Source organism: Nanorana parkeri, unplaced genomic scaffold (assembly GCF_000935625.1).
Source record: "Nanorana parkeri isolate BGI_ZX_2015 unplaced genomic scaffold, ASM93562v1 scaffold1390, whole genome shotgun sequence".
NCBI classification, from domain to species: domain Eukaryota; kingdom Metazoa; phylum Chordata; class Amphibia; order Anura; family Dicroglossidae; genus Nanorana; species Nanorana parkeri.
The window spans coordinates 77,578-99,339 of NW_017307658.1; the positions used below are offsets into that span (position 1 = coordinate 77,578).

At 48.3% G+C, this 21,762-nt stretch overlaps 1 protein-coding gene across 1 annotated transcript in view; it reads left to right on the forward strand.

Annotated features, from left to right (window-relative positions):
- Positions 1-21,762, forward strand: part of LRRC24 (leucine rich repeat containing 24) — a 56,589-nt gene that overhangs the window by 30,776 nt on the left and 4,051 nt on the right. Inside the window, exons 2-4 of the mRNA XM_018569763.1 lie at positions 7,329-7,509; positions 12,910-13,188; positions 19,616-19,784. Of these exons, the coding sequence (XP_018425265.1) occupies positions 7,339-7,509; positions 12,910-13,188; positions 19,616-19,784 (619 nt within the window). The 5' untranslated portion in view covers positions 7,329-7,338. The remainder of the gene's footprint in view (positions 1-7,328; positions 7,510-12,909; positions 13,189-19,615; positions 19,785-21,762) is intronic.

Below are 21,762 nucleotides of genomic sequence, written 5' to 3' on the forward strand. Positions count from 1 at the left end.
CTCTAGATCAGTGACTCCTCCCACTTCCTTCTTCCTCTTGTGCTTAAATGGGGCCATACTAAGGCAGGACAGAACTCTGTTCATGGAACCAGAAACAAAATGAACAAGCTGCATGACCCAGGAGTTAGCTATATGTGTAGATGATGTACTATGTGGACTCTATTTGTATAATTTATTCTGAGTGCATATTAATAATAGTGTGTGACTGTGGGGGGGGAGGGGATATTAGAGTGCAAGCTCCTCTGTACAGAGACTGATGTGACTGTCGGGGGGAGGGGACATTAGAGTGTAAGCTCCTCTGTACAGAGACTGATGTGACTGGCTCAGTGTTCTCTGTACAGCGCTGCGGTATATGTCAGAGTTATGTTGATGTCGATATGTAGAAGGTTTTCTGCAGATTTTCCCGCTGGACGTGTGGAGGCCATGAGGCGATCCGTGTTTCGCGGTTTATTCTTCCTGGCTGGCTGCGCACATTTCCAGTTTGAGATGCGCGCAGCGTACTGTCAGCAGATTGTGCGCACACCAGGAAGGTATCTCAGCAGACACACACACATATTGATGAACGGCACCGCTGCCTCTGTGTCCATGACGACAGTGATGGGGGTGATAAATGGGGGGACATGCATTTAAAGGCCAGTACAACCCCAAACTGATGTGTCTCAGAGATGAATGATTGCTGGCAAGCTGAATCCAATGCTGGTCTTCTTACATCTATAGAAGACTTCAAAATGTTCCACCAGAATTACAAGTTTCACCAACAGCTGCAGATATTATGAAGCCAATCTCACCATTGTGGGAGGGGCAGAGACACAAACTGCTGGGGGAAATCTCACCATTGTGGGAGGGGCAGAGACACACACTACTGGAGGACATCTCACCATTGTGGGAGGGGCAGAGACACAAAGTACTGGAGGAAATCTCGTCATTGTATGGGAGGGGCAGAGAGACAAACTACTGGGGGAAATCTCAGCATTGTGGGAGGAGCAGAGACACAAACTGCTGGAGGAAATCTTACCATTGTGGGAGGGGCAGAGACACAAACTACTGGGAGGAAATCTCAGCATTGTGGGAGGGGCAGAGAGACAAACTACTGGGGGAAATCTCAGCATTGTGGGAGGGGCAGAGACACAAACTACTGGCTCTCCTGATGGGATTCATTGCTCAAACAACAGACACCTCTCAGCCTGCTGGAAGCTTTCAATGACCGACGCCGCTGATGTTCTTTGCGCTCAGATTGCTCTGATTCTTCAATCACCGAGCCCTTTGCAGCTTTATTACCAGAAGGAATGGAGTGAAATCATCTGGCTCCGTGAAGCGGAATGGACAATTATTATTAATAATACATATAATGCCTCTCATGGCGCAGCGCGGATACGGCGGTACAGCAAATAATCATTCACATATTGCCCATAAAGCCATTTATAAGGCACATACATGTCCCCGTCCCGCCCGGCGGTGACGAACAATGGCGGAGAGACACGAGATACTTCGTATCATTTATTATCTCATGATTTAAAGGGGAAGGATCGCGCTGAGGAGATTTCTCGCAGGTTTTTATATTATTTTCAGTCTCCGCCGCTGGGTTTTTTTTTTTTCTCCCTGCGAATCTTTGGCAGAAAGCTTTGACTGGCGGTCTCCGGAGGGGCGCCGCGACTGCGTGTCAGGAGGTCAGACTTGTGTGCGTCACCTCAGATGTCTGCCGCATTCAGAGCAGAGGCTGAGATAGAGAGGAAACGGGATATCTTATAACCTCCCCGCCGTGCGGAGACACATCCAGAGACGCGTCTCTTGTATATTGATGGCGGCGGACGTATTAATAGTGAATGTTTGGCCCAAAATGGGAAAAAAAAAGACGTATTCAGTAAATTTCTATGTTATACGAACATTTCCATTGTTTTATACCTGCAAATAAAGAAAAATACCCCGAAATCCAGGGAACGCCAAACTTCTTGCAGTGAGCTGACAACCCTGCACTGAAATCCTAAGCAGTGTTGTCAGTGCTACGAAGTTCTCCCGCTGCTGGACTACAGAACACGAAGGTGAGAAGAGGTGGAGATGTACATTAACCCCTTGCTGCCCGGAGAAATTTCTTACATTTGCGCACACGCGATAAAATCTGAATTTTTGGCTAGAAAACAAGTGTCAGACCCCCAAACAATGATATGTTTTCTGAAAGCAGAGGCCCTGGAGAATAAAAAGATGCGGGTTGCAATTTTTTACATCACACGGTATTTGCGCAAATGTTTATCAAACCAGTATTTTTAGGATAAAATACACCAAAATGAAATTTGTTGCGCAGAAAAAGAATATAATGCCCAATTTTTTGGGTAAAATATAAAAGACGGGGTCACGCCGGGTAAAGAGATGCCAAACATGTCAAGGCTTAAAATTGCGCCCGTCCGTGAAACAGCAAAAAAACTACAATAACCAAAGTTTCCCATAGGCGACGCTTTAAACGCTTTTCCCGCTTATCAGTTTCGTGATTGATGGGCCGAGAATTATTGCTCCCCCTCCAATGTTCACAGCGATATGTAACATGTGTGGCGCAATATTTTGCATGTAGGCGCATCCGACGCGTGTTTGCGTTGAATGTGCGTGCACGTGGCGTGGGACTTAAAAAAAAAAAATTGCAAACATTTTTTTTTTAAATCTGTTACTTTAACCCCTTGCTGACCGTGGTGTTACACCCCCTTCCTGTCCCGGCCATTTTTCAGTATTCAGCGCTGCGCTACTTTGACTGACATTTATTCCGTCATGCAACGCTGTGCTGAAATACATTTTATACAGTTATTATTACCCACATTTTGGCAAAATATAAAAGTCGGGGTCACATCGGGTAAATAGACACCAAACATGTCAAGCTTTAAAATTGCGTGCGTCCACGAACTCGCAAAACTACCATACACAAAATTGGCCATAGGCGACGCTTTAAAAGCTTTTACAGCTCATCAGTTTAGTGTTATCAGTGATTGATGGGCAGAGAATTATTGCTCTCACTGCGACGTTCGCGGCGATATTTAACATGTGCGGCGTTATGGATGCAATCGTCATTTACGCACTTAGGCGCACTCAACGCTTGTTTGCATGTGTATGTGGGGGGCGGGGACTTAAAAAAAATGTCGCATTTTTTTTATTACCTTTTATATGTGACTTTTAATTTTTTTGTAACTAATTCTTTTAAACATTTTTTTTTTTCACTGAATTGTATTGCTATCACATAGGGGACTAACAAGTCCCCTTTGTGATAGCCAATTTTCAGTGACAGGTCCTCTTTATGGAGACATCAGGGGTCTTTCAGACCCCTAATGTCACCTAGGGACCCCCAGAGAAGCTGATGAAGCAAACACCTGCTTCACCAGCTTCTCTCCGGTTTCTGTACGGGAGAGTGACACTGAATGCAGGAAGTGATGTAATACACATCACTTCCTGCATTCCGAAGAGGAGGAGGAGATTAAACGGAGGTGGTGTACTGAGCTCCATTTGATCTCCGGGCCGCAGAGCTGCTGTGCTTGTCCCGGGTTTGCACCAGGCACAGCGGAGCTCGGGATCGCCAGCAGCGGCTGCAACGGAAGGGGGGGCGCACACCCTACCGGATATTACAAGCGATCGGGACGCCCGAACGCTTGTATGTAAACAGCCAACGTCCCATCCCGCACTAGCGGGGCGGGATGGGACGTTTAAAAACGGCCACCCGCATTCAAGAAGCCACAAACTAGCGTCCTCCCGTCACCCTAAGCTCAGTATATAGGGAGCTACAGCTCGCGGCATACTAAGACGCCGCAGCCGACAATTATGTCTGGATCCGCCCAGCTGCGTGAGTGACAGCTGGCTCTGCCTATCTAGAGGCAGAGCCAGCTGTACCCTCCCCCGTCCGTTCCGCCAGTCAGCGCTATCGGAGCGGGGAGGGGGGAATCCAGCTCCTCTTCTGTCACGGCAGAGAGCCGTGACAGGATCGAGAGGTGAGCGAACGCCGGTATGTGTTCCCTCACTTCCCGATCTACTGAGCCGACCTGTGACAGTCTCATTGTCACAGGTCGGCTAGAACTATGAGGTGAGTGAAAAGCACCCCCCCCCCCCCCCCTCATAGTTCTCCTTTAATTTATTTCATTTAGTGTTTGTTTTATATATCTGCTTTTTTTTTCCTTTTTCTGTATTTGATCGTTATTTGTGTAATGTCACTTTGACAGTTTTTATTTTCTCTGTGAAAGGAGCTATTTAATGCCAATTTCATCCTTGACTAGTTGTGGGCACACAGGGTGTGCTAAACATGCCTAAAAAAAAACTTAATGGAAATTCACAGGGACGGTGTGCGGTATGTCCTGCCCTTCTGCCTCTTTGCTTATCTCCACTTCCTTTCGCACTTGGTGCCAATTGTTACTGTAGCTGTCAAAATGACAGCCGGGAGTTGCTGTGTAAACATTGAGGGATGACTTATAAGGGACGATGAGGGTTGACTGATGGGGATGATGAGGGTTGACTGATAGGGGATGATTAGGGTTGACTGATCGGGGATGATGAGGGTTGACTAATAGGGGGCGATGAGGGTTGACTCATAGGGGACGATGAGGGTTTACTCATAGAGGACGATGAGGGTTGACTGATGGGGGACGATGAGGGTTGACTGATGGGGGACGATGAGGGTTGACTGATGGGGGACGATGAGGGTTGACTGATGGGGGACGATGAGGGTTGACTGATGGGGGACGATGAGGGTTGACTGATGGGGGACGATGAGGGTTGACTGATGGGGGACGATGAGGGTTGACTGATGGGGGACGATGAGGGTTGACTGATGGGGGACGATGAGGGTTGACTGATGGGGGACGATGAGGGTTGACTGATGGGGGACGATGAGGGTTGACTGATGGGGGACGATGAGGGTTGACTGATGGGGGACGATGAGGGTTGACTGATGGGGGACGATGAGGGTTGACTGATGGGGGACGATGAGGGTTTACTCATAGAGGACGATGAGGGTTGACTGATGGGGGATGATGAGGGTTGACTGATGGGGGATGATGAGGGGTGACTGAGGGGGGACGATGAGGGGGACGATGAGGGTTTACTCGTAGAGGACGATGACTCATAGGGGACGATGAGGGTTTACTCATAGAAGACGATGAGGGTTGACTGATGGGGAATGATGAAGGTTGATTCATAGGGGACAATGAGATTGACTGATAGGGGACGATGAGGGTTGACTCATAGGGGATGATGAGGGTTGACTCATAGGGGATGATGAGGGTTGACTCATAGGGGATGATGAGGGTTGACTCATAGGGGATGATGAGGGTTGACTCATAGGGGATGATGAGGGTTGACTCATAGGGGATGATGAGGGTTGACTCATAGGGGATGATGAGGGTTGACTCAAAGGGGCGATGAGGGTTGACTCATAGGGGCGATGAGGGTTGACTTATAGGTAATGATGAGGGTTGATTCATAGGGGATCCGGAGGGTTGACTCATAGGGGACGATGAGGGTTGACTGATGGGGGACGATGAGGGTTTACTCAGAGGACGATGAGGGTTGACTGATGGGGGACGATGAGGGTTGACTGATGGGGGATGATGAGGGTTGACTGATGGGGGACGATGAGGGTTTACTCATAGGACGATGAGGGTTGACTGATGGGGGACGATGAGGGTTTACTCAGAGGACGATGAGGGTTGACTGATGGGGGACGATGAGGGTTGACTGATGGGGGATGATGAGGGTTGACTGATGGGGGACGATGAGGGTTGACTGAGGGGGGACGATGAGGGGGACGATGAGGGTTTACTCGTAGAGGACGATGACTCATAGGGGACGATGAGGGTTTACTCATAGAAGACGATGAGGGTTGACTGATGGGGAATGATGAAGGTTGATTCATAGGGGACAATGAGATTGACTGATAGGGGACGATGAGGGTTGACTCATAGGGGATGATGAGGGTTGACTCATAGGGGATGATGAGGGTTGACTCATAGGGGATGATGAGGGTTGACTCATAGGGGATGATGAGGGTTGACTCATAGGGGATGATGAGGGTTGACTCAAAGGGGCGATGAGGGTTGACTCATAGGGGCGATGAGGGTTGACTTATAGGTAATGATGAGGGTTGATTCATAGGGGATCCGGAGGGTTGACTCATAGGGGACGATGAGGGTTGACTGATGGGGGACGATGAGGGTTTACTCAGAGGACGATGAGGGTTGACTGATGGGGGACGATGAGGGTTGACTGATGGATGATGAGGGTTGACTGATGGGGGATGATGAGGGTTGACTGAGGGGGGACGATGAGGGGGAGGATGAGGGTTTACTCGTAGAGGACGATGACTCATAGGGGACGATGAGGGTTTACTCATAGAAGACGATGAGGGTTGACTGATGGGGAACGATGAGGGTTGACGGATAGGGGATGATGAGGGTTGACTGATGGATGATGAGGGTTGACTGATGGATGATGAGGGTTGACTGATGGGGGATGATGAGGGTTGACTGAGGGGGGACGATGAGGGTTTACTCGTAGAGGACGATGACTCATAGGGGACGATGAGGGTTTACTCATAGAAGACTATGAGGGTTGACTGATGGGGGATGATGAGGGTTGACTGATAGGGAACAATGAGGTTTGACTTATAAGGGAAGATGGGGGCTGACTGATGGGGCAGGGGCGTAACCACAGATCATGGGGCCCCATAGCAAAATTTTAAATGGGTCCCCCAGCAACCTCCCTACTGTCAGGGATATTAGGTAGCAGGAGAGCTGCCTGCATAGCCCCCCCCCCCATACATCTGATGTCAACTTCTGCAATCCTTATTGGGGCCCCCTTCCACCCCCGGGCCCCATAGCAGCCGCATGGGCCGCTATGGCTATTGTTACGCCACTGGATAGGGGACAATGAGGGTTGACTCATAGGGGACAATGAGGGTTGACTCATAGGGGATGATGAAGGTTGACTCATAGGGGACAATGCAGTCTCTATGTGGCTGGGATTTCATCTCAGCATTTGATCATGAAAGCTGTATAGTTGCCCTCATTACTAGAGCTGGACTTTACAAACCTGAATATGTTATACAATAATGGAAATATGGAACAGCAACTAAGTAAAATGTGGAAGTTGCAGCAAAAAGTTACTTTACAGTTTACATACAAAAATAACTCAAAATACATCCTGAATGACAACAATTCATATGTACTGTATATAACCAGTTAGAGGTAACGATATGATGTATGTATGTTACACATGTGATGCCTCATAATACATGTATGGACTCTCATGTCCCCCCCAGATTATTACGTCTCTTCGTATCTATATATGTTTTTTTTTTCTCTCGTCAGCCGCAGTAAAATGGCCTCATCAGATCACTCGTTCATCATCATCGCTGCCTTTTTCATACCGTCATTCCTGGCCCTCCGCGCCCAGCCCTGCCCCTCAGAGTGCCGCTGCTACAGCATGGCCGTGGAGTGCGGATCCAAGGGGCTGAAGTCCATTCCGGCCAACATCCACCCGTCCACCCAGGTAGGTGCTCCCACCTGACCGCCCATTGGAGTGTGCATTGCGCTGCCGTAGGTGCAGTGTGCACCAGTGACTCGCGGTACCTAGGGAGGGAGGAGACAGGGAGGAGCATTGAGATCGATGTCCTCAGTGTTTTTTGTTTTTTTTATTGGACAGCTTGGACCAATGGTACTTTGCTATTGGTCCAAACCATCCATAGAGCTCAACCCTATAACAGAGTAGAGGCTGTTGCAGCTCTCGCCTCACAAGTAGTGATGGGCTCAGGCATGTTTGCAGCTCCACGTGCCGAGCCTGCCAGGAAGCTGACAGCGCCAATCACTGGCACTGAGACATATCCCGATCTCTGCAGCTGCGGACCGGGATAATGTCTCAGTACTTGTGATTTGCACTGTCAGCTTCCTGGCGGGCTCGGCGTGTGGAGCTGTGAACACGCCCAAGCCCATCACTACTCACAAGCCGCTCTGAATGGAGAAAAAGCTGTCAGCTTCAGACTTGAAGCTGACAGCTTTTTCCTCCATAATACTTGGTGAGTAGGGTTGCCACCTGTCCAGGATTCACCCGGACAGTTCGGGTTTTGAATGCTGTGTCCGGGTTTCATGGCACCAGGAACACATGATGTCAGGCAGACAGGGGCAACCAAAATTAAGATAGGGCCTACTGGCCCCCCACTGAAAATAGTCTCAACTGTGATATTTACATATGAATAAGCCACAACTCATTCTGCGAGTCGCAAGAGTGTTCGGGTTTCGCTTGAAGAAAAGGTGGCAACACTATTGATGAGGCTCCGCCTCCCCTGCCCGCACATCCCCGGTGTGCCCTGTTTACGGCCCATTGTGGTGCATTGGTCAGCCCATTGAAAGGAAGGGGCTGCCATAGCACCGCACATGTTTAATGCACCAGGCTGGTGTGAATGGGCCCTTAATCCATGATTCCAACCAGTAAGACTTCAGGAACTTTGGGAATCTCAGCAGGTGGTGCAAACCTGTCCATACCTATTCCAACAAATCAGAAATGTTAACCTAAAGAATCATATGATTCACCTGCTATTCACACATCAAACAAAGCACACGTTATCAGTCACATGTTTCATGTTTGGGCGCAGCACCTCAGTAATGTGTCCGTGTGACACTTCGAGGTATTTATACCTCTCATAGAGGTCACAGGACTCCCCCCTGACAATGCCTCCATCTGCTTTTCATCGGGTTTTGAATGCTGTGTCCGGGTTTCATGGCACCAGGAACACATGATGTCAGGCAGACAGGGGCAACCAAAATTAAGATAGGGCCTACTGGCCCCCCACTGAAAATAGTCTCAACTGTGATATTTACATATGAATAAGCCACAACTCATTCTGCGAGTCGCAAGAGTGTTCGGGTTTCGCTTGAAGAAAAGGTGGCAACACTATTGATGAGGCTCCGCCTCCCCTGCCCGCACATCCCCGGTGTGCCCTGTTTACGGCCCATTGTGGTGCATTGGTCAGCCCATTGAAAGGAAGGGGCTGCCATAGCACCGCACATGTTTAATGCACCAGGCTGGTGTGAATGGGCCCTTAATCCATGATTCCAACCAGTAAGACTTCAGGAACTTTGGGAATCTCAGCAGGTGGTGCAAACCTGTCCATACCTATTCCAACAAATCAGAAATGTTAACCTAAAGAATCATATGATTCACCTGCTATTCACACATCAAACAAAGCACACGTTATCAGTCACATGTTTCATGTTTGGGCGCAGCACCTCAGTAATGTGTCCGTGTGACACTTCGAGGTATTTATACCTCTCATAGAGGTCACAGGACTCCCCCCTGACAATGCCTCCATCTGCTTTTCTCTTCAGAAGGACGGCACCATCTTTGTTCAGGCATCATCCAGGGTCACCATCTACTCCCTGGATATGCTGGCTCAGAGATGGCTTCTCGGTCATTATTATCAGAAGTCATTTTAGCGTGCCATTAGGGCTACTGAGCACTCTTTGAAGGAGAACTATGAGGTGAGAGGTTTCTAGTCATCCTCATAGTTCCAGCCGACCTGTGACAATGAGACTGTCACACGTCGGCTCAATAGATCGGGAGGTGAGCGAACACATACCGTTGCTCGCTCACTTCTCGATCATGTCCCTGCAGAGGGTTGTGACTGTCACTCACGGCTCCCTGCAGGGGTTCCCCCCTCCCCGCTCCTCCAGCGCTGACTGGAGGAACGGACGGGGGAGGGGGCGGGTACAGCTGGCTCTGCCTCTAGATAGGCAGAGCCAGCTATCAATCATGCAGCTGGGTGGATCCAGACAGTAATGTCGGAATCCGTCCCGGCTGCGGTGGTCTCAGTATACCGCGAGCTGTAGCTTGCTATATACTGAGCTTAGGGTGAAGGGAGGACGCTAGTTTGTGTCCTCCCGTTACCCTTAGGAGAACTATGGGGAAAAGCCCTGACCTCATAGTTCTCCTTTAAGTGCCATTTCAGCTTGACGAATGAAGGCCATAGTGATATTTCCTGCCTTGCAGCTTGCAGCCGGCATTGACCTTCCAGCCTTCGTCCTTTGGTGACAGCAGATCATCGGTGACTTCACGTAGTGCCGGATCTCTGGGTGCAGGATGTATAGCACATGTAGCCCCGGTAATAAGGATTGAGGTGGAGGTAAACATTACACATTAGTAATGCAGGAAAGTCAAACATTTCATGCATGAATAATGTGCTCTAGATGAGTTCCCAAGGACAGACATACCACCTGTTCAATATGTCTCCCCGGATATGCACCTCCAGCTGCTTCGGGAACTCAGGGGAGGAGGGGCGGAGGGGTGGGGGTTTTTTACCAACTATCAATAATGATGAAAAGCCATAAAAGACACATTTGTTGTAGCAGAGGTGAAAACTCTAACGCGTTTCGAACAGGTAAAAGTCCAAATCCCAGTTTTAAGTAGGAATGCACCGATGCCGGTTTTTCCGTATTGAGTAGGAGTACCGATATTTATATTTCGGTACTCGCCGATAACGAGTACCTATACCGGTACTTACAGTGGCATAGAACCGGCTTCCCGGGCAATCAGAGAGCCAGGCGGTGTGTCATTACCCACCGCCCTGCTTCTTGATTGCCCGGGAAACTGACTCCATTCTGTTTGGCCGGCTCGATGCTGATTGGCCGGGAAGCCAGCTTCCCAGCCAATCGGCATCGAGGCCGGAGGCAGAGCCAGCTATCAATCATGCAGCTGGGTGGATCCAGACAGTAATGTCGGAATCCGTCCCGGCTGCGGTGGTCTCAGTATACCGCGAGCTGTAGCTTGCTATATACTGAGCTTAGGGTGAAGGGAGGACGCTAGTTTGTGTCCTCCCGTTACCCTTAGGAGAACTATGGGGAAAAGCCCTGACCTCATAGTTCTCCTTTAAGTGCCATTTCAGCTTGACGAATGAAGGCCATAGTGATATTTCCTGCCTTGCAGCTTGCAGCCGGCATTGACCTTCCAGCCTTCGTCCTTTGGTGACAGCAGATCATCGGTGACTTCACGTAGTGCCGGATCTCTGGGTGCAGGATGTATAGCACATGTAGCCCCGGTAATAAGGATTGAGGTGGAGGTAAACATTACACATTAGTAATGCAGGAAAGTCAAACATTTCATGCATGAATAATGTGCTCTAGATGAGTTCCCAAGGACAGACATACCACCTGTTCAATATGTCTCCCCGGATATGCACCTCCAGCTGCTTCGGGAACTCAGGGGAGGAGGGGCGGAGGGGTGGGGGTTTTTTACCAACTATCAATAATGATGAAAAGCCATAAAAGACACATTTGTTGTAGCAGAGGTGAAAACTCTAACGCGTTTCGAACAGGTAAAAGTCCAAATCCCAGTTTTAAGTAGGAATGCACCGATGCCGGTTTTTCCGTATTGAGTAGGAGTACCGATATTTATATTTCGGTACTCGCCGATAACGAGTACCTATACCGGTACTTACAGTGGCATAGAACCGGCTTCCCGGGCAATCAGAGAGCCAGGCGGTGTGTCATTACCCACCGCCCTGCTTCTTGATTGCCCGGGAAACTGACTCCATTCTGTTTGGCCGGCTCGATGCTGATTGGCCGGGAAGCCAGCTTCCCAGCCAATCGGCATCGAGGCCGGCCAAACAGATGTGACAATATGGTGACACGACCCTCACCCTGCAGGCACCTAATTCCCCTCACATAGATACTCAGCAGGAGACGTGGGCAGATCCCAGTTAGCGGTGTCTGCCCAGCTGGCCGAGGGACTGGTACAGTAATGACTGCTGCTGAGTATCTATGTGAGGGGAATGAGGTGTCTGCAGGGTGAGGGTCGTGTCACCATAATGTCAGATTTGTTTGCCCAGCTCGACACTGATTGGCTGGGAAGCTGGCTTCGAGGCCAATCAGCATCGAGCTGGCCAAACAGCATGGAGCCAGCTTCCCGGCTCCATGTTCCCTCGCGCCACTGCTGGTCAGAGGAAATCTCCCTCTGTTCGGAAGTTCCAGTGTCAGGCTAGGTATCGGAACATTTGGGCGAGTACGAGTACTCGCCCAAATACTAGGTATCGGCACCAATACCGATACTAGTATCGGTGCCGCCCTAGTTTTAAGCTACATATTGTATATATATATATATATCTCCTAATTTCCTCTTATAGCTGCAAGCATCCTCCAGTTTAGCCCCATTTTCCCTCCAAAATCATGGTAAACCCACTCACGCCCCAGATGGGCAACTATTAGAGATGAGCGAACTTGAAAGTCTTCCCTCAAACCCAACAACCACCTGACTTTGAGATAAGTAAAGCCATTTATTGCCAGCTCAGCGCTGGTGAGGAGATCACATAGCTTTGTTTATCAACAAGGTGGTAGCGTTAGGGTTGCCTTTGTTTAGCAACAAAGCCATTGATCAAATACTATGTAACCTCCAGTGCCACCAGCTCAAACATAAATGCACACACACAATAGGTTGGACTTGATGGACTTATGTCTTTATTCAACCTCAAATACTATGTAACTATGTAAGTGATCGATCATAATGATCAATCTTAATGATCAGTCTCATTAAGGCTGTCGGGGAAAATCCGGTGCAAGGATAGGGCACCTGTCTACCCCTTGCAAAGTGATTCTCCAAGGAAATCCTCCATGAAAACAGAACAGTAAGGGTAATGCCTTTCAGCCAGAAGGGCCTTAATCATAGCCGCCCTGTCCAAAACAGATTAGTGTTACCGTTGGGTTTTTATGGAGCTGTGTGCTGAATGGACGGCTCATAATGTGTGCAGGATTCCCTTAGAGAACTCATATGGTGATCATATGGCTTTGTTAGGAGGGTGTTTTTTGTAAGGCCTATATGAAGCGCCCATAGACCTTGACCCAGGTACGTAGTAGAGAAGATCTGAGGAATGTCAATGAACTGATGAGTTTTTTCTCCTCTCCACAGACTGTGTTTTTACAGGATAACGCCATATCTCAGATCCAGCAGCAGGATTTATCTCCTCTCCTGGGTCTCCAATACCTCTATATCCAGAACAACAGCATCTCCACCCTGGAGGCCGGTGCCTTCAGGTCCCAGCAGCACCTGGTGGAACTGGCGCTCAATGGAAACCGGATCCATCTACTCAACAGCAGCATCTTCAAAGGCCTGGAGCACCTGAGGGTCCTCTACCTGGCAGGGAACCAGATCACCCGTCTCGTGTCCTACACCTTCTCCAACCTGCAGGTAAACCATGGTGGGCAATCACTTTTTTTATAAGGTTTCATCTGTTGTGATTATGCTGTTAGAAATGTATCAGTGCTTATTACATACCAACCTATTATATACTGAAACAACAAGTATTAGCAAATGTTCAATAATCACAGTGATGTCACCTATTAGTGCCTTATCCTGAAGGAGTCCGATGTTTTTTTCAGCATGTCAGTTAGTCTTTGCTCATGCAGCTAATGTGTATATTTTTAGAATGTTCTGATTGGTTTGGTTGGCCATTGTACATCTTAACATTCTCAGATTGTCCTAATTGCTGACCTTACCTGCTCTAACCTTGCTGTGGCCTTCAGGCCCACCTCTGTTCTTTGTGTTGGTGCATGGTTTCTGAGTGTACCACTAGTGACCTCTGGCACCACCCACAACTACCTTACAGTCCTATCTCATCCTTTGGTTCTGTCTACACCAAGATCAAACCATTTCCAAGATCACACGAAAAAGGTTTGATCTTGGAAATGTTTACACCGAGAGGGTTTGATCTTGGAAATGTCTACAACGAGAAGGTTTGATCTTGGAAATGTCTCCACCTAGAAGGTTTGATCTTGGAAATGTCTCCCCCTAGAAGGTTTGATCTTGGAAATGTCTCCCCCTAGAAGGTTTGATCTTGGAAATGTCTCCCCCTAGAAGGTTTGATCTTGGAAATGTCTCCACCGAGAAGGTTTGGTCTTGGAAATGTCTCCACCTAGAAGGTTTGATCTTGGAAATGTCTCCCGCTAGAAGGTTTGATCTTGGAAATGTCTCCCCCTAGAAGGTTTGATCTTGGAAATGTCTCCCCCTAGAAGGTTTGATCTCGGAAATGTCTCCCCCTAGAAGGTTTGATCTTGGAAATGTCTCCCCCTAGAAGGTTTGATCTTGGAAATGTCTCCCCCTAGAAGGTTTGATCTTGGAAATGTCTCCCCCTAGAAGGATGCCGAGCCTGCCAGGAAGCTGACAGCGCCAATCACTGGCACTGAGACATATCCCGATCTCTGCAGCTGCGGACCGGGATAATGTCTCAGTACTTGTGATTTGCACTGTCAGCTTCCTGGCGGGCTCGGCGTGTGGAGCTGTGAACACGCCCAAGCCCATCACTACTCACAAGCCGCTCTGAATGGAGAAAAAGCTGTCAGCTTCAGACTTGAAGCTGACAGCTTTTTCCTCCATAATACTTGGTGAGTAGGGTTGCCACCTGTCCAGGATTCACCCGGACAGTTCGGGTTTTGAATGCTGTGTCCGGGTTTCATGGCACCAGGAACACATGATGTCAGGCAGACAGGGGCAACCAAAATTAAGATAGGGCCTACTGGCCCCCCACTGAAAATAGTCTCAACTGTGATATTTACATATGAATAAGCCACAACTCATTCTGCGAGTCGCAAGAGTGTTCGGGTTTCGCTTGAAGAAAAGGTGGCAACACTATTGATGAGGCTCCGCCTCCCCTGCCCGCACATCCCCGGTGTGCCCTGTTTACGGCCCATTGTGGTGCATTGGTCAGCCCATTGAAAGGAAGGGGCTGCCATAGCACCGCACATGTTTAATGCACCAGGCTGGTGTGAATGGGCCCTTAATCCATGATTCCAACCAGTAAGACTTCAGGAACTTTGGGAATCTCAGCAGGTGGTGCAAACCTGTCCATACCTATTCCAACAAATCAGAAATGTTAACCTAAAGAATCATATGATTCACCTGCTATTCACACATCAAACAAAGCACACGTTATCAGTCACATGTTTCATGTTTGGGCGCAGCACCTCAGTAATGTGTCCGTGTGACACTTCGAGGTATTTATACCTCTCATAGAGGTCACAGGACTCCCCCCTGACAATGCCTCCATCTGCTTTTCTCTTCAGAAGGACGGCACCATCTTTGTTCAGGCATCATCCAGGGTCACCATCTACTCCCTGGATATGCTGGCTCAGAGATGGCTTCTCGGTCATTATTATCAGAAGTCATTTTAGCGTGCCATTAGGGCTACTGAGCACTCTTTGAAGGAGAACTATGAGGTGAGAGGTTTCTAGTCATCCTCATAGTTCCAGCCGACCTGTGACAATGAGACTGTCACAGGTCGGCTCAGTAGATCGGGAGGTGAGCGAACACATACCGTTGCTCGCTCACTTCTCGATCATGTCCCTGCAGAGGGTTGTGACTGTCACTCACGGCTCCCTGCAGGGGTTCCCCCCTCCCCGCTCCTCCAGCGCTGACTGGAGGAACGGACGGGGGAGGGGGCGGGTACAGCTGGCTCTGCCTCTAGATAGGCAGAGCCAGCTATCAATCATGCAGCTGGGTGGATCCAGACAGTAATGTCGGAATCCGTCCCGGCTGCGGTGGTCTCAGTATACCGCGAGCTGTAGCTTGCTATATACTGAGCTTAGGGTGAAGGGAGGACGCTAGTTTGTGTCCTCCCGTTACCCTTAGGAGAACTATGGGGAAAAGCCCTGACCTCATAGTTCTCCTTTAAGTGCCATTTCAGCTTGACGAATGAAGGCCATAGTGATATTTCCTGCCTTGCAGCTTGCAGCCGGCATTGACCTTCCAGCCTTCGTCCTTTGGTGACAGCAGATCATCGGTGACTTCACGTAGTGCCGGATCTCTGGGTGCAGGATGTATAGCACATGTAGCCCCGGTAATAAGGATTGAGGTGGAGGTAAACATTACACATTAGTAATGCAGGAAAGTCAAACATTTCATGCATGAATAATGTGCTCTAGATGAGTTCCCAAGGACAGACATACCACCTGTTCAATATGTCTCCCCGGATATGCACCTCCAGCTGCTTCGGGAACTCAGGGGAGGAGGGGCGGAGGGGTGGGGGTTTTTTACCAACTATCAATAATGATGAAAAGCCATAAAAGACACATTTGTTGTAGCAGAGGTGAAAACTCTAACGCGTTTCGAACAGGTAAAAGTCCAAATCCCAGTTTTAAGTAGGAATGCACCGATGCCGGTTTTTCCGTATTGAGTAGGAGTACCGATATTTATATTTCGGTACTCGCCGATAACGAGTACCTATACCGGTACTTACAGTGGCATAGAACCGGCTTCCCGGGCAATCAGAGAGCCAGGCGGTGTGTCATTACCCACCGCCCTGCTTCTTGATTGCCCGGGAAACTGACTCCATTCTGTTTGGCCGGCTCGATGCTGATTGGCCGGGAAGCCAGCTTCCCAGCCAATCGGCATCGAGGCCGGCCAAACAGATGTGACAATATGGTGACACGACCCTCACCCTGCAGGCACCTAATTCCCCTCACATAGATACTCAGCAGGAGACGTGGGCAGATCCCAGTTAGCGGTGTCTGCCCAGCTGGCCGAGGGACTGGTACAGTAATGACTGCTGCTGAGTATCTATGTGAGGGGAATGAGGTGTCTGCAGGGTGAGGGTCGTGTCACCATAATGTCAGATTTGTTTGCCCAGCTCGACACTGATTGGCTGGGAAGCTGGCTTCGAGGCCAATCAGCATCGAGCTGGCCAAACAGCATGGAGCCAGCTTCCCGGCTCCATGTTCCCTCGCGCCACTGCTGGTCAGAGGAAATCTCCCTCTGTTCGGAAGTTCCAGTGTCAGGCTAGGTATCGGAACATTTGGGCGAGTACGAGTACTCGCCCAAATACTAGGTATCGGCACCAATACCGATACTAGTATCGGTGCCGCCCTAGTTTTAAGCTACATATTGTATATATATATATATATCTCCTAATTTCCTCTTATAGCTGCAAGCATCCTCCAGTTTAGCCCCATTTTCCCTCCAAAATCATGGTAAACCCACTCACGCCCCAGATGGGCAACTATTAGAGATGAGCGAACTTGAAAGTCTTCCCTCAAACCCAACAACCACCTGACTTTGAGATAAGTAAAGCCATTTATTGCCAGCTCAGCGCTGGTGAGGAGATCACATAGCTTTGTTTATCAACAAGGTGGTAGCGTTAGGGTTGCCTTTGTTTAGCAACAAAGCCATTGATCAAATACTATGTAACCTCCAGTGCCACCAGCTCAAACATAAATGCACACACACAATAGGTTGGACTTGATGGACTTATGTCTTTATTCAACCTCAAATACTATGTAACTATGTAAGTGATCGATCATAATGATCAATCTTAATGATCAGTCTCATTAAGGCTGTCGGGGAAAATCCGGTGCAAGGATAGGGCACCTGTCTACCCCTTGCAAAGTGATTCTCCAAGGAAATCCTCCATGAAAACAGAACAGTAAGGGTAATGCCTTTCAGCCAGAAGGGCCTTAATCATAGCCGCCCTGTCCAAAACAGATTAGTGTTACCGTTGGGTTTTTATGGAGCTGTGTGCTGAATGGACGGCTCATAATGTGTGCAGGATTCCCTTAGAGAACTCATATGGTGATCATATGGCTTTGTTAGGAGGGTGTTTTTTGTAAGGCCTATATGAAGCGCCCATAGACCTTGACCCAGGTACGTAGTAGAGAAGATCTGAGGAATGTCAATGAACTGATGAGTTTTTTCTCCTCTCCACAGACTGTGTTTTTACAGGATAACGCCATATCTCAGATCCAGCAGCAGGATTTATCTCCTCTCCTGGGTCTCCAATACCTCTATATCCAGAACAACAGCATCTCCACCCTGGAGGCCGGTGCCTTCAGGTCCCAGCAGCACCTGGTGGAACTGGCGCTCAATGGAAACCGGATCCATCTACTCAACAGCAGCATCTTCAAAGGCCTGGAGCACCTGAGGGTCCTCTACCTGGCAGGGAACCAGATCACCCGTCTCGTGTCCTACACCTTCTCCAACCTGCAGGTAAACCATGGTGGGCAATCACTTTTTTTATAAGGTTTCATCTGTTGTGATTATGCTGTTAGAAATGTATCAGTGCTTATTACATACCAACCTATTATATACTGAAACAACAAGTATTAGCAAATGTTCAATAATCACAGTGATGTCACCTATTAGTGCCTTATCCTGAAGGAGTCCGATGTTTTTTTCAGCATGTCAGTTAGTCTTTGCTCATGCAGCTAATGTGTATATTTTTAGAATGTTCTGATTGGTTTGGTTGGCCATTGTACATCTTAACATTCTCAGATTGTCCTAATTGCTGACCTTACCTGCTCTAACCTTGCTGTGGCCTTCAGGCCCACCTCTGTTCTTTGTGTTGGTGCATGGTTTCTGAGTGTACCACTAGTGACCTCTGGCACCACCCACAACTACCTTACAGTCCTATCTCATCCTTTGGTTCTGTCTACACCAAGATCAAACCATTTCCAAGATCACACGAAAAAGGTTTGATCTTGGAAATGTTTACACCGAGAGGGTTTGATCTTGGAAATGTCTACAACGAGAAGGTTTGATCTTGGAAATGTCTCCACCTAGAAGGTTTGATCTTGGAAATGTCTCCCCCTAGAAGGCTTGATCTTGGAAATGTCTCCACCGAGAAGGTTTGATCTTGGAAATGTCTGCACCTAGAAGGTTTGGCCTTGGAAATGTCTCCACCGAGAAGGTTTGGTCTTGGAAATGTCTGCACCTAGAAGGTTTGGCCTTGGAAATGTCTCCACCGAGAAGGTTTGATCTTGGAAATGTCTGCACCTAGAAGGTTTGGCCTTGGAAATGTCTCCACCGAGAAGGTTTGATCTTGGAAATGTCTGCACCTAGAAGGTTTGGCCTTGGAAATGTCTCCACCGAGAAGGTTTGGTCTTGGAAATGTCTCTACCGAGAAGGTTTGGTCTTGGAAATGTCTCCACCTAGAAGGTTTGATCTTGGAAATGTCTCCCCCTAGAAGGTTTGATCTTGGAAATGTCTCCACCTAGAAGGCTTGATCTTGGAAATGTCTCCACCGAGAAGGGTCGTTCTTGGAAATGTCTGCACCTAGAAGGTTTGGTCTTGGAAATCTCTCCACCGAGAATGTTTGATCTTGGAAATGTCTCTACCGAGAAGGTTTGGTCTTGGAAATGTCTCTACCGAGAAGGTTTGGTCTTGGAAATGTCTTCACCTAGAGGGTTTGGTCTTGGAAATGTCTCCACTGAGAAGGTTTGGTCTTGGAAATGTCTGCACCTAGAAGGTTTGATCTTGGAAATGTCTCCACCTAGAAGGTTTGATCTTGGAACTGTCTACACCCAGAAGGTTTCATCTTCACTAACACTTGGGCAACTGTTTTTGTTGCCATTTGCAATATCCTGTTCACCCTGATTTGACTGTTTGGCCACACTCTAGTCCCAAACCCTGCAGGGGTTAAAGCCCCTAGACAGAGGTGCTCAAGTGACTCAAGAACCTAAAGTAGGCATCTAAAGGTACCTGTGTACAAATGTTTCGCTTCCAAAGCTCTCCGAGAACCCCAGAACCCAACGCACACAGTATGTTAGAGTGTATTACTGGCTGGAAAAACATTTTTGTATATTTTTGGCCTGTGTATATTCTTATTGTCGCCTTTGTTTGACCCTTGCAGAGGCTGCAGGAGCTCCATTTACAGGAAAACAAAATTGAGAGTCTCCAGGACCAGGCGTTCTCCGGGCTGTCCTCTCTTGCTCTACTCGACCTCAGCAAGAACAACCTGCGTTCGATAAACCGCGGCGCTCTTAGGCCTCTCATCAGCCTGCAGGTGCTCCGACTGACAGGTGAGGGGCCCAGTGTTTGATATCAGAATGATAGATGTGCTTGCTATATTGGTTACGTAACCAGATCTTTATACTGTGTCGGTGATTGATATGCAAATTACAATAATATAATGTGCCGAGCTTAAATTAAATATGCATCAAAACATAAACAACAATGTGCTAAAGTCCCATAGGAGTGAAAATTCTAAAGTGATTACAGAAATTTAGATCCATAAAAGACAAATGGAATGGTGAAAGTGATAGCAGTGGTAATAGCGATCTTCTATCCAAACTTTTGCATACCGCACATCAAACAAATGCTCCAATCCACACGTGATAAAATGGTGGGCAGGTGGGTGCTCACCTGAGCTGATGACCAATATAGACCGTACAACACTGCTCCCTTCTTGGCGGAATGGTTCCAAATTCGATCGGATACATTTTTGCACATTAGGAAGTAGGGCTGCACAGATACTGATACCCTGTTTCCCCCGAAAATAAGACCTACCCCGAAAATAAGACCTAGTACTATTTTTGGAAATTGCTAAAATATAAGACCTACCCAGAAAATAAGACCTAGTTGTGATCATTCCCAGGGCCGATGGTGGCATAAGGGGGAACTTGAAGAGCCACGGGAGAGGCGGGGGAGAATCAGCGGTGCCAAACGAAGCCAGCGCTAGAGGAAGCGAGGCGGCAGCGGAGGGAGCAGAGCCGCATAAGCCGATGCCTCCTCTATAGCTTAATCCTCCTGTCCCATCGCACTCCTGACCGGACAAAAACCCAAATCCAACTCGGTGGGTGCGGTAGTGACAACGGATGCCTCTGTAAAATGTAGATAGATGAAAGTAGTCACTCGCACTCCATGATATTAAAGTCAATGCTGTTTATTGACTGAGATAACACACATCTCCTTAGCGACGTTTCGAGACCATGCGGTCCCGTCCTCAGGCAAACAGAGAGAGTCAAAAAAATATATATATTTTCGGGAAAACACGGTACCAGTATCAGTAGCAATGCTCTGATACCGGAACTTCCGGTCAGAGGAAGCTTTCCTCTGACTAGTAGACATGTGCAATTTGTTTCGTTCCAAATCGAAAATTCGGAGATTCTGATGTATCCGAATTCCGAATTACAGATATATACGAAATGCAAACGATTCCGACATATTCTGTACGAAATTTTGTTTGTTGGGAAAAAAAAAAAATCCCTCTCAAATGTCACTTTGCTGCAACGAACCAAAGAAAGCGAAACAAATATTCGTACAAACTACCGCTAATGAATTTCGTCCGAATCCCAAAAAACGAAATAACACAAAATCCGGATCAAAACGAAACTAAATTAAACAAATTTGTTGCTGGTGCACATGTCTACTGACCAGCAGTGCTGTAGGGATACATGGAGCCAGGCTCCTTGCTGATTGGCCGGGAAGCCGGCTTCCCAACCAGTCAGCATCGAGCCGACCGAAAAGCCTGTTTGATGCTGATTGGCTGGGAAGTCGGCTTTCCAGCCATTCAGCATGGAGTAAGCAGCCAATAAGGAAGCCAGAAGGCAGGTCATTACTTGCTGCCCAGCTTTCTGATTGGCTTTGAGACCGGCACGATGCTGATTGGCTAGAAAGGCGTTTTCCCGGCCAATCACAATTGAGCTGGCCAAACAACATTGAGCTGGCTTCCCTAGCAATCAGGGAGCCAGGCAGCATGTCATTACCCGCCGCCCGGCTTCTTGATTGCCCGAGAAGCCAGTTCCATGCCATCGGAATCACCGGTATCAGTACTCTGTATCGGCGAGTACCGAAAGCAAAATATCGACACTCATACTCGATACCGAAAAACCCGTATTGGTGCTTCCTTATTTTGAAATTTGCAGATGGACAATTGTTTCAGCCAATGATATCAGCACGGCCTTGTTAGATCTGAACCCCGTAGAACGGGAGCTGCCTGGGCACACTTCCAGCAGAGCTTTTCATACTTGTATATGTAACAATGTAACAATGTGCATG